Here is an 18,480-nt window from a genome sequence, read left to right as displayed (position 1 = left end):
AGTAAATCAATGAAATGTGAAAGCACTGCTTTTTCGAACGTTCTTAGATTGTTTACATATAATAACAAAATCTAGTTGTTGTCATGTAATTTAGTATTCATTAAATCAGGTAGCATCGATTATATAGACGTTTGTTATTGTCGCTTTTCTTTCGCTAACAGTTCGACGTGATTGTGTCATTTGTAAGCAATTTAAAGTTGAGCATTTTGCGTGTGTATTTAGTGAGAAATGCAAACAATTCACATCATTTCGTCATTCGATCTGCTGCTGCGAGACTATAATACAGTACATAATGTGAGCGCAGCGGAGGTAAACAACAAGGGTCGTGAGAGAGTGAGAGACTGCGGACAAAAACGTGGGGTGAATCTATTTATCGATTGATTTCCTACTTTTTCCGTTCGGGGATAATTCTTCTCCAGCTCAGAGAGGGGTGGGTCGATCGTGTGTGCATCTGGGTGTATGGGCACAAAAGGGGCATAATTAAATCTAGGAAATGGAAAATGTCGCAAAACGGGATGCCCGTTTTTCGGGGGACGAGCGGGTGGTTGGGTGGGTGGATGGATGGTTCACGGCTCAATAGACCCAGACACGGTGTTTCGTAGGGGTAGGTTCGGGGTTTCGGAGGGACGCGAGGCGCGCGCGCCGCAAGAACCGCTCTGATTCCATTAAGCGTCGGTCCAGCGTCGAGACGCCCTCCCAGACGAGGAGACACGCCGCATTTCCGTCACACCCACACAAAGATCAAAGGTAAAATTCATCTAAATCATTTTACCCGCGCAAAAAAACCAAGAAAACCCGAAAAACGGAGCAGCGGGTTACTCGTCCCACCGCCCGTCCATCTCTCTCTCTCTCTATCCACTCATTAAACCCAGATTAATTCGAGCGCCGAAGATACAATGCAATCAGGCTATTTTCGTACCATTGATGACATACAGCTACGTGAAACACATACTCTATGCGAACTAATTTATGTTCCCATCGAGTTAACATTCTATTAGAAGGATACATGTCGCAAATACAAAGACACACAAGCACATAATTTATATAAATATACAATCAATCCTTTACTTTTTATTGAATCCAATCAATTACTTCCAAATTCGAAGAAAAAAAAATCCTTAATTGAACTTCCTAAACCGCTTTACACGCTTAAACAATCTATAAAACATTTGATTCAACGGCCTTCCCTGTTCATCCAACATATTCTTAATTAATTGTTACACCTATTACAGAACAACAGCAAAAATGTTATAATATGGAATTCCAAATTCGTTAATTGAATTTCAGTCGTTTTTACGGTCATTCACCGAATTTATTAATTAATTAAAAAGCGTAAATGAATAAATATATATAAAAAAAAAATGAATACAGTTGAGTAAACTAATTGGAATTTTCGGGTACAATTCGAAATCAAGGTTGCGGTGGCAACGTAATTAGAATTTGCCAAAAAAAAAAATGAAGAAAAAATCGGACACATGATGTCATTTACGTATGCTCTTTCATCCTCCGCACACGTACGCGTATTTACTTCTTCCGTTTGGGGAATTTCACGACAATAATTGCAATTCAAATTCTCCGTCCGTATTTCCAATAGTTTCGTGTAATTTCCAGCTGTTTTCTTCTCCTCGCTTTTGTGATCCGCTCTACCATGATGACGGATTATCGAAATCGACCCTCCGTGGATCAATTTGGCAGATGGTCGTTTACGAAATATGTGCCAAAAGTCTGGGGTTCTATTTACCAATCTAAACTAAATGATACAAAAGACTTGAAATTAATACTTTATAATCCACGAATTAACATAATAAATCAAATGAATGGGTTTGAGTTTGAAGAAATTTAGAAGTCTACATGTAAAAGTGTAACGACGGGCAGTAATGATATGTATGAGATGTGAACTGTGGGCGCGAAACGCTTAGCGTAAAATTGTTATGAAACATGATTGAAGCGTGTAATCTGTTGAACAGTGGGCGCAAAACCATCAGAAGCAGCATCCGAACATTTTAGTGCTCGATTGTAGTGTTTACGCTCACTAAAAACTATTGGAAATAAGCGAGGAAAGTGCACGCGAAATCCGAGTAATATCGTGTAAAATCGACGATAAAATTTTAGTATTATCTTCAAAATAACTCTAAAATTACAATAATTCATAATAACATAAGAAGCAGTCTTCTATTGCGAATCTTTTGATGTATTTAGTATTACTTAAATCTAATTAGTAACAAAGATTTTTACGATTTTATTTCGATAAGACGATAAACGTAAAGTAAATAATGTTTTCTGTAATGCAAATTGAAGGCGTAAAACTAACGAATTGAAGTGTAAACGTCCCGCAGCTATCTTATAAAACGATGTTGATCAGCAAGTGTAAAATCACCATAAAACGTGTCGAAAAGTGGGCGAAAAACCGTCGTAAATCACTCGCTGAACAATAAACATTGAGACGATGGATTTACCCGAAAGGCATGTCAGTTTAATCAACTTTAAACACTAACAAAACATACTTTATAAATCTTAAAATCAAATGATTATATAATTAATATTTAAGTAAAAAAAATCACTTTAAACTAATTATCATTAAGTCACGTTTCTCACGCAATAGGAATAATCACATAAACTTCTTTCGTATTGGATTTCATTTACTGTTACAAAATACGACCGAAATCTTGTGGAAACGATTCGCAACCGTGCGAATATTAAGAAAGGTTTGAGAAAACAATCTTTTTTAGAGCATATTTATTAAATTCTCATTAAATTTTATACAAAATAGACTTGATTAAATGTTAATTCAATTATAAATCGTGAATGGGGAAGTACAATTAAACGAAATGGAAAAAACCAATAACAAAAATGCTTTTTTTTATTAAGAAATTGATTCATTCTTTGACGTCGTTGATGCTGCACGAATTACAAGAACTTGGGTTTATTCAATTTTTAAAAAAATATGGTAAACTTTTAGAAGATTTAAATCTGTTTAATAAATTGTTCGGATTTCTTCTCTTAAATTTCGAAAAGCAATTAACAAAACCGTTAGATTGTCCCATTATTATTATTTTTATTTTTATAATTTACGATTCGAGTTCAAAGTTGATGCAATTCGAACCGAAAAGAAATGATAAATGCAGAAGATATCTTCTGCGATGCAACAACATGTGTTGGATAAACGAGCGACAGTAATAATATTCGTTACACGATGACCCGAAACTTTACGTTTTTTCCATATTTCCGCAGTAAAATTGCTGGATTTATTTGGGAATTATTTTGTGATTTTAGTTATTCGTCATCGAAACTGTTACTTTTAATAGACGTCTACGAAATCCAATAAACTCGCTTGTTTCAACAATACGTTTTGTTTAATTTAGGAATGACCGTTAGCTTTTCGTTATATTGAACATTTCTCTTAGTCATCATTAAGTTCAAAGTTGATGCAGTCCATAAGTATAAGAGAAACGCACACAGAGAAACGTAAAAAGAAATTTTTACTGAAGAAATGCAAATTGAAGATTCAAATCTGCGTTCAATTTCCGATGTTTTCATCATTTCTTTAAATACTAGAACGCTTTTCGTGGTCATTCATGCTAAAAGTTAATTTCCATTGTATTTCGCGTAGAATCACAATGAGTTTTTCGAACAGAATCGATAGGCAAATGACCCCAACTCGTTTATTTTTAAGTTAAATTTACATGCAAATTTTTAATTATGTAATTATGAAATCGAATGTGTAAACTATTTCTAAATTGAGTTGCTTCAAATGAATCTAAACAACGCCAATTAATCATTTGTAATCTTTAGAATTTAACAAAAAAAAAAAAATAAAAACGAGTTTAAGTAGACTTAAATGATCGTTAATGTAATAATCATTAGTGAAATTAGCGCGAATCGAGTGTTTATAAAAAATTGTGATTAAAATTATTATCGAGATTTCGCTTCTTATTTTTTTTGTCTTCCTTGAACGTTGGAGATTTCTACGCAAAAATGTGTTCTTGTTTGTTCAATGCTTCGAAACGATGAGTCCGCGCTGAGGCCACGCCGTTATCACTACAATTCCGTGTAATTAATGGAAAAAAAAAATGTATAAACTTAATTACGACATTGGACTTTACGTAAATAATTGGCCTCAACAATATTATAAATATAAATAAATAAATAGTAATAAACAATTACGACTTAATTAATTGTTGCGTCAACTTAATGATTTCATTATTTAAACATACAAAAAAAAACATATAAACAGAAGAATTTTTTTAACTTTTTATTTGTAAATTCAAGATGAAATTTAATGGAAAGTTTGAGAGCAAGTAAACAATATGTTAAATAAGAATTATTCTTGCAAAATTTAACATTGAGGAATTCATCTGGAGTTACGTGTTTCGTTCTTTTAAATATAAAATCTTGCAAATGAACCGAAATATCGATTTTTCTATATATACTTTTTGCCACTTGACGATTCTGCGGAGCTGCACAAAACCAAGGGAAATCCGAACATTAATGGAAAAGATTCGCTCATTCATACAACAAATATGTTGCGAAATCGCATTAATCGCAAATAACACTTTGTTGTCTCTTATTTTTTTTTGCTTGTTTCTTATAGGTAAAAATAAAGTGATTAAAGTTTACTTTGTGAGTCAGGAATCGAAATAAATCGAACACAATTATCACAAAATCGACATCATCATTCTCTTGAGAGAATAAATTTACACAAAATATAAATTCTGATGAGCAGAACTGTTTTTTTTTTCTTCTAATTTTGTATTCGAATAATTGAGTTGTAATCAGAAATATAATTATTAACGTATAATTACGTAAGTCCTCTTTTGTTTTTCGCCTTCTAGATTCCTAAATTATAAAATTTAGGAATCTAGAAGGCGATTTTTGTCCCTAGACTAATTTGAATCTTCCTTCGCGTCAGTTGAAGCTAATTATTTTAATTAGATCAATGTTAATTAAAAGTAATTTCAAACTTAATGTAATTTCAAATAAATCACTTTCTCGACAAAATCGACATCATCATTCTCTTGAGAGAATAAATTTACACAAAATATAAATTCTGGTGAGCAGAATTGTTTTTTTTTTTTAATTATTTTGTATTCGAATAATTGAGTTGTAATCAAAAATATAATTGCATAAAGTTAATAACGTATAATTACGTAAGTCGTATTTTGTTTTTCGCCTTCTAGATTCCTAGATTATAAAATTTAGGAATCTAGAAGGCGATTTTTGTCCCTAGACTTCCTTCACGTCAGTTGAAACAAATTCTTTTAATTAGATCAATGTTAATTAAAAGTAATTTCAAACTTAATGTAATTTCAAATAAATCACTTTCTTTTTAACAATACGAAAAGAATAGATCAACAAAAATTGGATCAGAAACAAACTTTTTAGATGCGAAATAAGTTATTTTATTGCACTTTCATTGATTTATGCTTTAACAATTTGTCCGCACGTCGTAAATAACTCGACGTTTATGCTTAATCCTATGCATCGTTTCGTTTATCAATTTTAGACAGTTAGATGATATATCTTTGTTAAAATACTAATTTCATGATGATCTTATATATTTATTTATATAATTGTAACAAACGTAATTATGTCATCGAAATTTTGATGTAATTATTTAAATTTAAAGTGCAACATAAATAAATATTTATACTTGAAACTGTGCGTCATTTCGTTGCAAGTTCTTTTTGATGTGATTTGAGTTATGTTAAATATAAGATTGAGTAAGTTGTGAATGGAGGAAAAAAGGGTGCAAAGTTATGGATTTTTGTTTGTGAAACATGTTTTGTACAAAACAGTGAGTGTGTGCAGAGTGTAGTAAACTAAAAAAAAAAATTTAGACAGTTAGATGATATATCTTTGTTAAAATACTAATTTCATGATGATCTTATATATTTATTTAAATAATTGTAACAAACGTAATTATGTCATCGAAATTTTAATGTAATTATTTAAATTTAAATCATAAATAAATATTTATACTTGAAACTATGCGTCATTTCGTTGCAAGTTCTTTTTGATGTGATTTGAGTTATGTTAAATATAAGATTGAGTAAGTTGTGAATGGAGGAAAAAAGGGTGCAAAGTTATGGATTTTTGTTTGTTTGTTAGCGAAACATGTTTTGTACAAAACAGTGAGTGTGTGCAGAGTGTAGTAAACTAAAAAAATTAAAAAAATTTAGACATTTAGATGACATATCTTTGTTAAAATACTAATTTCATGATGATCTTATATATTTATTTAGATAATTGTAACAAACGTAATGATGTAATTATTTAAATTTAAAGTGAATTATAAATAAATATTTATTATATTGGAAACTATGCGTCATTTCGTTGCAAATTCTTTTTGATGTGATTTGAGTTATGTTAAATATAAGATTGCGTAAGTTGTGAATGGAGTAAAAAAGGGTGCAAAGTTATGGATTTTTGTTTGTGAAACATGTTTTGTACAAAACAGTGTGCAGAGTGTAGTAAACTAAGTAAGTACAGGAAACGGGTTCTGCGCGGGACGGAACAATTGAAAATTAAAATGCCGGACAATAAAAGAGCGCAATAAAATTCTCACTTCGGCCGTGGCGATAAAAACTGTATTATCGCCGCTTACGAAATCCCGGGAAGCGACAAGAAAAAAAAGTGCGATTAAATGTGTTAAATAATGAAACGGAAACTATGTTTTTTTTTTTGAAGAAGAAGAAGGGGATGTACGGAATCAAGTAGTCGGATCACGTTTGAGGTGTGAATGAAACGTTGTTTCGGGGTGGTCCGGGCGCGCGACACACAGTTGATGATTTTTTTGATGATGATGGTGTTGTTGATGATGTTGAGATATCGATCCGAAATCCTGGTTTGTATGGTGCGAGGGATGCAGTCGGTGCACGGGGTGGATGGAAATCACTTGCAGAAGGGTGTCGTTATCGATTTTGCGTGCGATTTTAATTGCGAAAGGGTAATTCTCTGAAGAAGAAAAGAGGCTACTGCTGGTTGAAGCTGAGGAGGACCCTCTCTTGGTAGCTGCGAGAGGCGAGTGACTCGGCCGAGGATGTGGATGGTAGTGAGTGCGAGTGTGTTGAATGTGTGTGTGTGTGTGTGTGCATTCCTAGCGATTTCTTCTCTACCCTCGGGCGAACCAATCAGAGCCGTCTTTGGTAGCGCGTTGTCCAAGAGCAGAGCGGGGTCTCCCCCGCCTCGCAGGAGTATTTAAAGTTGAGGCGCGGAGCTCCGCATGAGTTCACTTCTGGTCGATGTGTTGACTGTCTGGTCTTATGGTCTTATTCGCGAACGGTGGACATCTCTGAGTGCGTACAAGTTGCAAGCAAGCATCCTCTTGCAGCAGCGTCCAACAAACACACACGAACCACCCAGACGACGCGCCGCAACTTAAGGGACTATTATAATTTATAACGAATAAGCATCAACAACAACAATCAAGTGCATCGGGTCGCATCAGCCACGGCACCAATCATCAGAGGTAAGTCGAAAAGTGTGATCTTCATCGAGTGGTCTGTGACTCTATAAATTAATTTATCGAGTGATCCACGAAAGTGCCCGTTTTTTTTTTTTAACTTTTTTGAACAAGGATCAACATGAAAATCTCAAAGGAAGACCACATATATCAAAGACCGGTCTCTCCTCTCTTCATCCTTTCCGTTCTGTTTGCCGATGCACTTTGCATCCCCGTGTTACATGAAACGTTTCCCACGTCCACCACTGAAACTCTCTTAATTAAACATTTAAAACCCTGGAAAGAAAACACGCATAAAATAGAAAGAACTTAAACGCAAACACAAAATCGAACTCGGAATTCTCCAAATCAAATATTTCACCTTTTTTTTTTCACTCTTAAAACGAATTTCAACATTCATCAATTTTTTTTTTAAATTATGATTTTTGTTTTTAAGTAAAACATAAAGATCCAGTGCACTTTAATTATTTAATCTAAATCCAATTTGTAAATCTGAATCCAAACTGAAAATAATACAAAAATTAAGATTAAAATTGAAATTCTTCAGTTTGTTGGAATTTCAACATTCATCAATTTTTTTTAAATTATGATTTTTGTTTTTAAGTATAACATAAAGATCCAGTGCACTTTAATTATTTAATCTAAATCCAATTTGTAAATCTGAATCCAAACGGAAAATAATAAAAAATTTAAGATTAAAATTGAAATTCTTCAGTTTGTTTAACTGCTTAAATAATGAAAAGATTTATTTTCAAAATTAACTTATTTTTATTTAAATTTGATTTAGTTTTTCACAATTTTACAAATGTTTTCTTTAAATAAATATAATTGAATATTTCAAAGCTGAATCAATAAGAAACTCAGAAGAAAAAGGCTTCAAAGTCTTGTTTATTTACGTTGCGATTATTAATTTTTATTATTAACCATTTAACTATCGTCTTCAAACAAATTTCAACATTCATCAATTAAAAAAATATTTAATTTTTCTTTTTAAATTATCGTTTTTCTTTTTAAGTACAACATAAAGATCCAGTGCACTTTAATTATTTAATCTAAATCCAATTGGAAAATCTAAATCCAATTGGAAAATCTAAATCCAATTGGAAAATCTAAATCCAAACTGAAAATAATGAAAAAAATTAAGATTAAAATTAAAATTCTTCAGTTTGTTAACAAATCATTATTTAATGAAAAGATTTAGAAATTACAGTTAAAATGAACTTATTTTTATTTAAATTTGAATTAGATTTTCACAATTTTACATATGTTTTCTTTAAATAAATATAATTGAATATTTCAAAGCTGAATCAATAAGAAACTGAGAAGAAAAAAGCATCAAAGTCTTGTTTATTTACGTTGCGATTGTTAATTTTTATTATTATTAACCATTTAACTATCGTCTATAAATAGAAACAAAGTTCAATGACAAAACTCTCCGAGTTACAAATCTGTTTATTTCTAACCTGATTTCAGCAAGAACACGTTCGATAATAATCAATCAAGTGACGCAATAATTAACGAAGCGAGCGAAGGTCCTTACTAATTTCCCATAAAATCAATAAATAAAACTGTAAGAAAGATCAAAGTTTGTACATTTCTCTTCACCAAGAGAAATAATGTCTTAAATTTATGAAATTAAATACAAAAAAAAAAATGGTCCCGTTTCTAAAGCTAAATTGCGTAGGCGGAATTTTCGGCTAAAGACATGGAAATTGTGTACGCGCGTTTTTCGGCCTCGGCATAAGTTCAAGGCTCGTGACTCACCGCTCCGCAGAAAAAAGAAACTCTGCCAATCCAGAACGAATTTGGTGGTCAAGTTCGCTTCCTTTTCAGTTTTTCTGTAACTTCTTTCAATATTCTATCAAATCAAACTCTAATGGGAATTACGCTCACCAATATTTCCAATGTAAATGAGAAAAAAAAAACGATATTTCTTCAAAGAATCCCAATCAATATACAAATATTTCCAATCGTGATTTTCAAGAGTTCTCACTGATTAATAAGAATCAACCGCAAGTTATTTTTTCGCTTTAAACGAATGCAAATGTAACACCTTATGGTTTCTTTGAATCAAAAAAAATACTTTACGTAAACTAATGCAGATTCGATTAATTTCAATTGATTAATTGGAATTAATTCGTGTTGATTAACTGACGAACATATTCAAGTAACCTCGAGAGACCAGAAAACACGTTTACTAGGTAAAGAACATTGCGACAAATTTTCAAAGCATTCGCAACGAATTAAAAAGTGATAATGATAAAATAAATGGTGATATTACGACACGAACTCTGGCGCAAGAAATAAACTAAACAAAAAAAAACAAAACATTAATTTAATTTTAGGTAGAATTTCCATCATCTAATTTCATTTAGAGTTTGTTTACAATTGCTGCGAAATAATCGCTGTTACAAAAATAAACATTTTGATTAAATAAACGTAGCTTTAAGTCACGTAAATAAAAATATGTATTTTCATCTCGTCCTTGCTGATCTAATGCAGAAAAGTAGAAGTTTTTTTCGCTTCACACGATATTGAAATTCGATCGAAATTAAATTTCAACACGTATGCCAAAAGCACACGTCAAGGTGGATCACACACATCAATTCGCGTTGCATAACTTCTTGGAAGTTCCTCACCGTTGTTGTATCGTGGAAAAATCTAGCGCCGATCGAATTAACATTAATTAAATTATTATTTTCGTACAGTTATTTTGTTTGTTTGCTCATCAATCTCATGTAATTACTTTCTGGGAATTGATGCATTATAACAGCTTACGTGATTCGGACAATTGCAAATAAACAATTTCGTTAAACGAAAATTAATTTTAATTGAATTACGAATATTAGTAATTATTGCACATCCAATTACGTTTGCTTTTTTTGGATGGATCTGAAAGTTTGAAATTTGTAAAGAATTCGCGTGAGAAACTATAGAAATAAGTAGTGTAAGAAGATGATGAACTTTGCCGGTTATAATTTTCGTTAACTGTATTGTGTAATTAATGCATCGCCCGAAGAAACGCTCGCTCCGTATAAATTTATAAATAATGGTGTAATGGACAGAGAGAGAACGAGAATCCCATCAATTTTCGCCAATTCCCACAGCCGGGCACGAAAACAATGATTAGAAACTGTACATAATTCCGATTCTCGCCCATTAATCACCTCGCGATGATTCAACAACTAAATTGTTATTAATAACGAACGTTTTTTGTAAATTGGTGTTTCTTGATTTCGATTCAATTGGAATATGAATTCCGCGTTTACCATGAGAGAAAATCAACAGAAAGAGAGAGAGGATGTCGAGTCTAGTAATCATATTAAGATATTGGAGAAGAAACGAACCGATGATTACTTCCTAAGTATACTTATATAGAAACTACAAATTGGTGGCTCGGAGAGGCAAATCGCATCGATTAATCCTGCGAGATGAACCAAATGAGCTGCTGTTGCTTAGATATAAGAAGGAGGAGAACGGGCAACAGTTGTGGCAGGAAGAACGGCAAAAAGGCAACGAGCTCATCTCGCTCATTAGCGACATAGATTCCACTCATCCGCTTCATCTCTTCGCGTTTCCCATCATCCTTTTTTTGCCATTTTTGTATTAGGTAATTCCATCAAGGCCTTCAAAAAATAATCGACTGAAGGAGCCGTAGTGGCAGCAGCAACAACAACAACTTCTTTGGCACACGATTTTTCTCCTTACATCATTACACTCGTTTTCCTTGATGATTCATTAACTCTCTTTTTTGTTGTTGTTGTTGTTGCTGTTGCTTCTACTGATGCTGGCTGATCCTTTTTTTTTTTCAGTCCTGCTCCTTCTTTTCCAACATCTTTTTTGCATCCTCATCGCACTCAATGATTCCCATGCAGCCGTGTCATTGACATTGAGCGCGTCAATACACCTGAGCAGACACACATTCATACACACTGAGAGAAAGATGCAGATTGCGTAATGCTCCTCGCTAAGAGCAAGAGCGCGCTCCGCTCACTCTCTTTTGCACCTTTTCGTCTTCCTTTCCATAAACGCGCCGCAAAATTAAATCGCACTAAAATCGCGTAATCGCGTTAAATTACCGTCTCTCTTCTCACTGGAAAACGCATAACCGACGAGAGCTCCTCTTCCAGTTTGATGCGTTCCCAGAACCTCGCGTTTACACACACTTCTACTCCAGTAAAAATACTAAGTATTCTCTCTTCATTTCTTAATTAAACTTCCTTAATGTTCACATTCGACGTGTAAACAAAAAAAACCTGTCCATAAACAAGTAATTTATCTACTTGAAAATTTGCAAAATTACAACTCTTAAAACGAAGCGCAACAATTAAAAAGATTCAATCGAACTCGAGTATATTAATTAATTTTTGTAAACCAATTACGGTACAATTTGTAAAAAGCAAGAGATGAAAAGAGTAATAGATTTACAATTACATAACGGTTGCAAAAAAAAAAACAACAAATATAAATGAGCATCTTCTTTATTTTGTTGCTGTTATTATTATAAATGTTTATGCTTCCTCCTCATTTTATTATTTCTATTTTAATTGTGTCCGTCGCTGCCGTTTCGCTGTAATAATAATAATAACGTTTCCGAGAAGCTTTATTATTACGTGTTAATGTTCTGGTGAATTTGTAAAGTAACGACGAAGGAATTGCGCGGCGTTAGAAGACGGCAACGAAACTGGATTCGTGTTTTAGCGGCGGCCAACTGTCGCAACAACAGTAATAACAATTATAAATAATAATTAATTATTACGCGGATCGAAATTTGTATGAATTTGATGAGAGGAAATGCTAGTTTTTTAAAAAAAAAAGTTTAGTTGCGTAGGAGGCGATGACCACGCGGTGACGCCTACGCGGATGAATTTTATATTTTGTTTTTTTTTTTGCTGCTTTCGTTCGTTTTTGGAGCGGTTTTTGGAGTAATGTCCGAAAGGATGAAGGAAAATGCATATGAATCACGGTTGAATGCGAAACGTGCCGTGTGCGCCGAGGCAAGGAATGGATTAAATTATACATTGTCCTGGCGATGCACGTTCTACCATCATCTCTGTGTGTGTGTACGTCTTTTTTTTGTTCTTTTCTCCCCGGTTTCGGAAAATATTATTAAGTGGATATTGGACTCGGAGTTGAACGAAGAGGAAGACAAAAATGATGGGGAAAAAGGACGAGCAGATATGAACGGTACTCGAAAGTAACAGTATAGGAGGACGTTGCCGTTTTCTGCGAGTCTGTGCAGCATCTTTCATGTGCATTCCTCTTGATCTCTCTCCCATCCTTTACGATCTTAAGTTTCTTTTTTTTGAGGATTTTAAGGACTTTCCGAGCAAATATTGACCGAAACCGAGTCGAACCCAGTTCAGCCCGGATCTTCGCGAATTGGCTTTAACCCAAATAAAGCACGTTGTGCAACCGAGACCCAAAAAAAAAATCCGTTTCGCGAATTGAGCAACAACACACGACACGTTCTGCATACTTATATTTTTCGTGTATATGCAATGTAAAGTAATACAGTACATGTCCGATTCAGAATCCGGTCTTACCGTTGCCTTTTCGTTATACAAAACGCGTTTATTACACCTTTCACTCTGCACCATCTCGACCCCACGACACGTTCCAAATTAATCTGCAAAAAAAAAATTAATAATAGGAGAAAGAAATGGACACACGAAACGGATCTTATCCCACGGATGATTTCATTCAGAATTTCTGCTAATCAATTATTGTCATAATTAATTATGTAATGGTAACAATAGAAATCACAAGATTACATCACTTTATTTCACTCAATTCTTTGATGGAAGAATTTGGTGATCGAGGAATTTAGCGATGTAAATGAAATATTCATATTCGGTGCAGCGGGTCGTCGTTGTCCATTCCGAGAAGTAGAGTCCATCCAAATCGATTTAGGAAATATAAATAACGAATGGTTTCGATGATGAATAAATTCCCAATTAATTCGAGAAATGTTTTTGTGTTTCTTGTGCTGCGTCTCTCTTCTTCTCACCGTCGGCATCCGTGAAGGAATTCCTCCGTTCGGCGACGCAAAGAACGTTTCGGTTACATAAGATCCGGCGCGCGCGTTTTATCGTTATTGAGCTTAAGCGATACGAATTTAGGTTTGCGTTTTCGGCGATTCAATGAAGCTAGTTTCGCGCGCTCGTAATTTCTCTTAACGAGACGTTTGCTCGGGTTGATGATGCACACAAAAGGTAGAAAAGATATATAGAAATTGATCAGAAGTGGACGGAATGTTTTGTATTTTACTACAATCGGGTTGGTCGGAGGCCTCGATTTATCGATGGATCTCAATCATTACGCGATTGTTCTTCGCAGAGTCAAAGACCAGCCCAGTCATGCTGTTGCTGTCCGTGCGAATAAGAATTAAATAATCCCTCGGCAAACGATGATAATGATGATGATGATGATGATTATTATTATATTCATCATCGTCGTCATCGACAATTTACAATTAATCGCTGCGAGAACCAGCAGCGTTTCATTTAATAATATAAATACTAAATAATTCTTTTAATTTGTTCCAGGACACGCCATGTCGGCGTGGAGTTCAGGGTCGGAGGCCCTGGTGGCACTTCTCGTGGTGGCCACAATGATGCCATCATTAATCCTCTCAGGTGAGTGCAAATCGAGCGCCCGTTTTGGAAGAACGATGACCTGGAAGATGAAGCGAAGAATAGAAGAAGTAGAAGCAACAGAAAAGAACAAACGCGCAACTTTTATTTTCTTACATAATTATGTGTGTGCTTTTGTTCTCTCGCTCTCTGTGTGAGCGCGCTCTCCGAGTTGTTTAACATTGAAATTAGCATCGGTCACTATTTTGTTTCGCACTTAGTGAGTCTAGACGTTCAGTAACCTGTTGTTCTCCTGCTGCTGTTGCTTTTGCCGCCGCACGTTGGATGTGACAGATTAGATTAAATATGAAAGGAAAAACGAGCAGGAAACGGAAAAGAAAAACGTTTTCGTTTTCATTGCCAGGTTTACACACTCATTACAACCGCCTTTTTCTCGCCATTGCTCAAGCAAAACGACGACGTTCATCCATCCACACACACACTCGCTTTTATCCTCGGAAGAGTTCACCCAGAAAATTGCTCTCGTATACAGCAATTAGTCTTTGATGTTACCAGCAATCTTTTTCGGATTTCGCGGAGCTCGAGAAAACCCGGCGACTTCACCCGTGCAAAACTTTTTTTTCTTTTTGTAATGCATGCATCCACGAATTGCATACACATGCACAATTTAATGTAGGGAAGGAAGCACGTAATCATAAAAACGTGCTTATGCAACTGCCGATACCGTTACATTGTTGCGCTGCATCGCGCACGACCGCCGCGATCTGGAAGGCGAAATTAAATCCTGCAAGATAACAATCCGAAGCGATCGAGAAGAGATTTATAATTGTTCCCACGGACGATGATGACCATCTCACTCAAGATCACTGCATCTATTACATAATTATCAGCAATGGAAGTATTTGTCGTAATGAAATTGAATGAAATTCTTTAATGTTAAATAATTGTTCCAATTGACAATCATCATAATCAACATATCATTCCGTGTGTTACAATTGTTTCCAATTCTTATTGCACAGCCTTCGTCCGACGAATGCAACCTGAATACATAAGAAATACCTTTTACGGTCTCTGAATCGGTAATATCTTTCGGTGTTTTGTCTTTTTTCGGGCGCAACGGTATTCGGTAGGGAAAAAAATATATCTATGGTCGAAATAAAACTGGATTTCGCCGATGTTTAATTCAGCGAGCGGACGGTCATCGAACCAACAGACTCGCTGCAGCTTCTTCTCCTTTTTGTTTTTATTTCTACCTCTTCGCTTCTTTTGTTTTATGCATCATTCTTTCAACCTTTATCTCTCCGCTCATTTATTTAGTTTTTCGTTTTGCGTTCCCTTTACGGAATTGTGACTCACCCAAATTGATTGAAAATAATGCGCGCTTTGTTATGCGGCTTGCGCTCTTGTCCCACTGTCACATATCCATCATCATGATCATCAGCATCTTCATGTAACTGATTGTTTTTTTTTTGTTGTTTTTGTTTTATACAGCGCCAGTAGCCGAACACAACACAGAAATGGACGCGTACTATCCAGGTAAGAGATCTCAGTTGCCTTTGCATCCTCGAAGATGATGTTCATTTGTTTTTCTGTTTGTTTGCAGTCGCCGATGCAACCGGATGCTACTACAATTTCCAGCACTACGACGACGGTGATAGGATAATAACGAACGAACCTTGCCTGAACTGTACTTGCCATAACCGAATGCTGATGTGCTACCTGAGGGTGTGTCCGTTCATCAAAGCCATCGGCGAGAATTGCAAAGTCGAAAAACGACCGGACCAATGCTGCCCTGTGATAACTTGCCCAGAAGGTATGATGAAGAAAACCCCAAAAAGAAAACAGAATTCTAATCCATTCGATTTTTCAGTTCCTGTACAATTGTTAACATCGACAACGACTGAATCTTCAATTCCTTCCACCGACGTCGGACACCTGGACACCTACGGCTGCTCCATCGACCGCCTGTTCTACTCGGACGGCGCCAGAGTCCCATCAGATCCCAGCAAACCATGCGAACTCTGCTACTGCATTCGTAATAAGACTGCTTGCGTTATGCAAGAATGCACTTTGCACATCGAAGGATGCAAACCGATTTACCAAGAGGGAGTGTGCTGTCCCGTCAGATACGATTGCGGTAAGTCGTACTCAACGCGCACTCGATTCATTGATTTATACTTACGGTCACCATTTGATTCTTTTTGGCAGAACATCCAGAAGACGAAGAACCCGCTCTCATTACTACTACCACCATGCGACCGACCACCGGCTTAATCTTCACCACGACCGAAGCACCAGGAGCCACCACCGAATGCGTTTTCGATGGAGAAATCTACGCGGATGGAGCTTTAGTGAAGAAGGACAAGGCGTGCGAACATTGCTACTGCATGAAGGGAGACATTGTGTGCGCGGTGCAGGAATGCGGACCGACGCCTTTGGACAAAGTCAACTGCACGGCAATTCCGCCAACCGATGGACAATGTTGCCCGGACACTTACGATTGCGAATACATTTCTCAAGAGGATCTCACCACCGTCACCTACGAATATTCCACTCCTACATCCGTCCAGCCGGTCATCGCCGAAGATGAAAACGCTATTCCGGAAGATGAGGAACACACTCTGTCGCCGACCACTGAAGCAATCAAGGATCTGGAGACTGAAAGCGAGAAAGAAGGAAGCGTACCGTCCCACGAAATCCCAGATGAATCTGCTAAAGCCACCGAACAGCCAGAGACTGTCACATCTCACGATGAACAGGAAATCATCACTGAACATGTACCAGAATCCGAAGCACATATCACCACTGAATACCAGCCAATCGATCAACAATCCACAGAAACTCATCCAGTTGAAGAAGAACAAGTAACTGAAGGTAAACTTCACGAACCAGCAGAAGCTGAACAGATGACCGAAGAACCGATAACTACTGAAGAAGAAACTTCTGCACCTGAGCACATTCCGGAAGGAGAAATTCACGAAACCGAAGCCCCTGTTGTTGATGATGAAACTACATCAGTACCTGAACATATCCCTGAAGAAGAAATTCATGAACCTGTCGAGACTGAAGCTCCAATTATTCCAGAAACTGAAGAGGAATTGCACGAACCTGCACCTACGGAGGCCAGTGTTACTGAAGCTGAACTTCATGAACCTGTTGAAACTGAATCTCCGATCGGCGTCGAGGAAGAATCTTTAGCACCGGAAAGTGAACATGTTACTGAAACCGTTTTACATGAGCCGTTGGAAACTGAACCACCAATCACCCACGAAGAGGGCAAAGTGCAAGAACCAATTGAAACGGAATCGCATGTGGTTCCAGAAGAAGGAACACAGGCACCGGTTATCACTGAAGAAGAAACCGCAGCTCCTGAGCGTGTTCCGCAGGAGAAAATACATGAACCTGTTGAAACTGAAGCACCGGTTATTTCCGAAGAAGGAACTTCAGCACCTGGACATGTTTCAGTAGAAACTGAGGCACCTATTACCGTTGAACAAGAAACGTTGGCTCCTGAACACGTTCCAGAGGAGGAAGCACACGAACCTGTTGAAACTGAAGCACCTGTAGTTTCCGAAGAAGGAACATCAGCACCTGAACATATTCCAGAAGGTGAACTTCATGAACCTGTTGAAACTGAATCACCGATTGCAACTGAAGATGAAACCGCTGCACCTGAACATATTCCAGAGGAAGAAGTCCATGAACCAGTAGAAACAGAAGCGCCTGTAATTTCAGAAGAAGGAACATTAGCACCTGAACATATTCCAGAAGAAGAACTTCATGAACCAGTCGAAACTGAGGCACCAATTACCACTGAGGAAGAAACTGCTGCACCTGAACATATTCCAGAAGAAGAAATCCATGAACCAGCAGAAACAGAAGCGCCTGTAATTTCAGAAGAAGGAACATTAGCACCTGAACATATTCCAGAGGAAGAAATTCACGAACCTGTTGAAACAGAAACCCCTGTGATTTCCGAAGAAGGAACTGCAGCTCCAGAACATATTCCAGAAGGTGAACTTCATGAGCCAGTAGAAACGGAGGCTCCAATTACCACTGAAGAAGAGACTGCTGCACCTGAACATATTCCGGAAGAGGAAGTACATGAACCTGCAGAAACAGAAGCACCTATAATTTCCGAAGAAGGAACATCAGCACCTGAACACATTCCAGAGGAGGAAATACATGAGCCAGTTGAAACGGAATTACCTGTAATTTCCGAAGAAGGAACTGTAGCACCTGAACATATTCCAGAAGGTGAACTTCATGAACCAGTAGAAACAGAGGCACCAATTACCACTGAAGAAGAAACTGCTGCACCTGAACATATTCCAGAAGATGAACTTCATGAACCAGTAGTAACTGATGCACCATTAACTACTGAAGAAGAAACTGCTGCACCTGAACATATTCCAGAAGGTG

General features: G+C 36.3%; 1 protein-coding gene across 1 annotated transcript; it reads left to right on the top strand.

The window, feature by feature from the left end:
- Window positions 1-678: 678 nt before the first annotated feature.
- Window positions 679-18,477, top strand: LOC108556731 (probable serine/threonine-protein kinase kinX; the record flags this gene model as incomplete). Its single annotated transcript, XM_017912943.1, has 6 exons — window positions 679-747; window positions 14,011-14,100; window positions 15,550-15,594; window positions 15,662-15,871; window positions 15,929-16,195; window positions 16,267-18,477. Coding segments are annotated over exons 2-6 (2,815 nt in total), but the record flags the coding sequence as incomplete, so codon positions are not given.
- Between the last annotated feature and the right edge of the window lie 3 nt (window positions 18,478-18,480).

This window comes from Nicrophorus vespilloides, unplaced genomic scaffold (assembly GCF_001412225.1).
Source record: "Nicrophorus vespilloides isolate i.1.1-1 unplaced genomic scaffold, Nicve_v1.0, whole genome shotgun sequence".
Taxonomy (NCBI): domain Eukaryota; kingdom Metazoa; phylum Arthropoda; class Insecta; order Coleoptera; family Silphidae; genus Nicrophorus; species Nicrophorus vespilloides.
The sequence above is the reverse complement of the archived record's forward strand: the minus strand, read 5'-3'. Positions and strand labels throughout refer to the sequence as shown.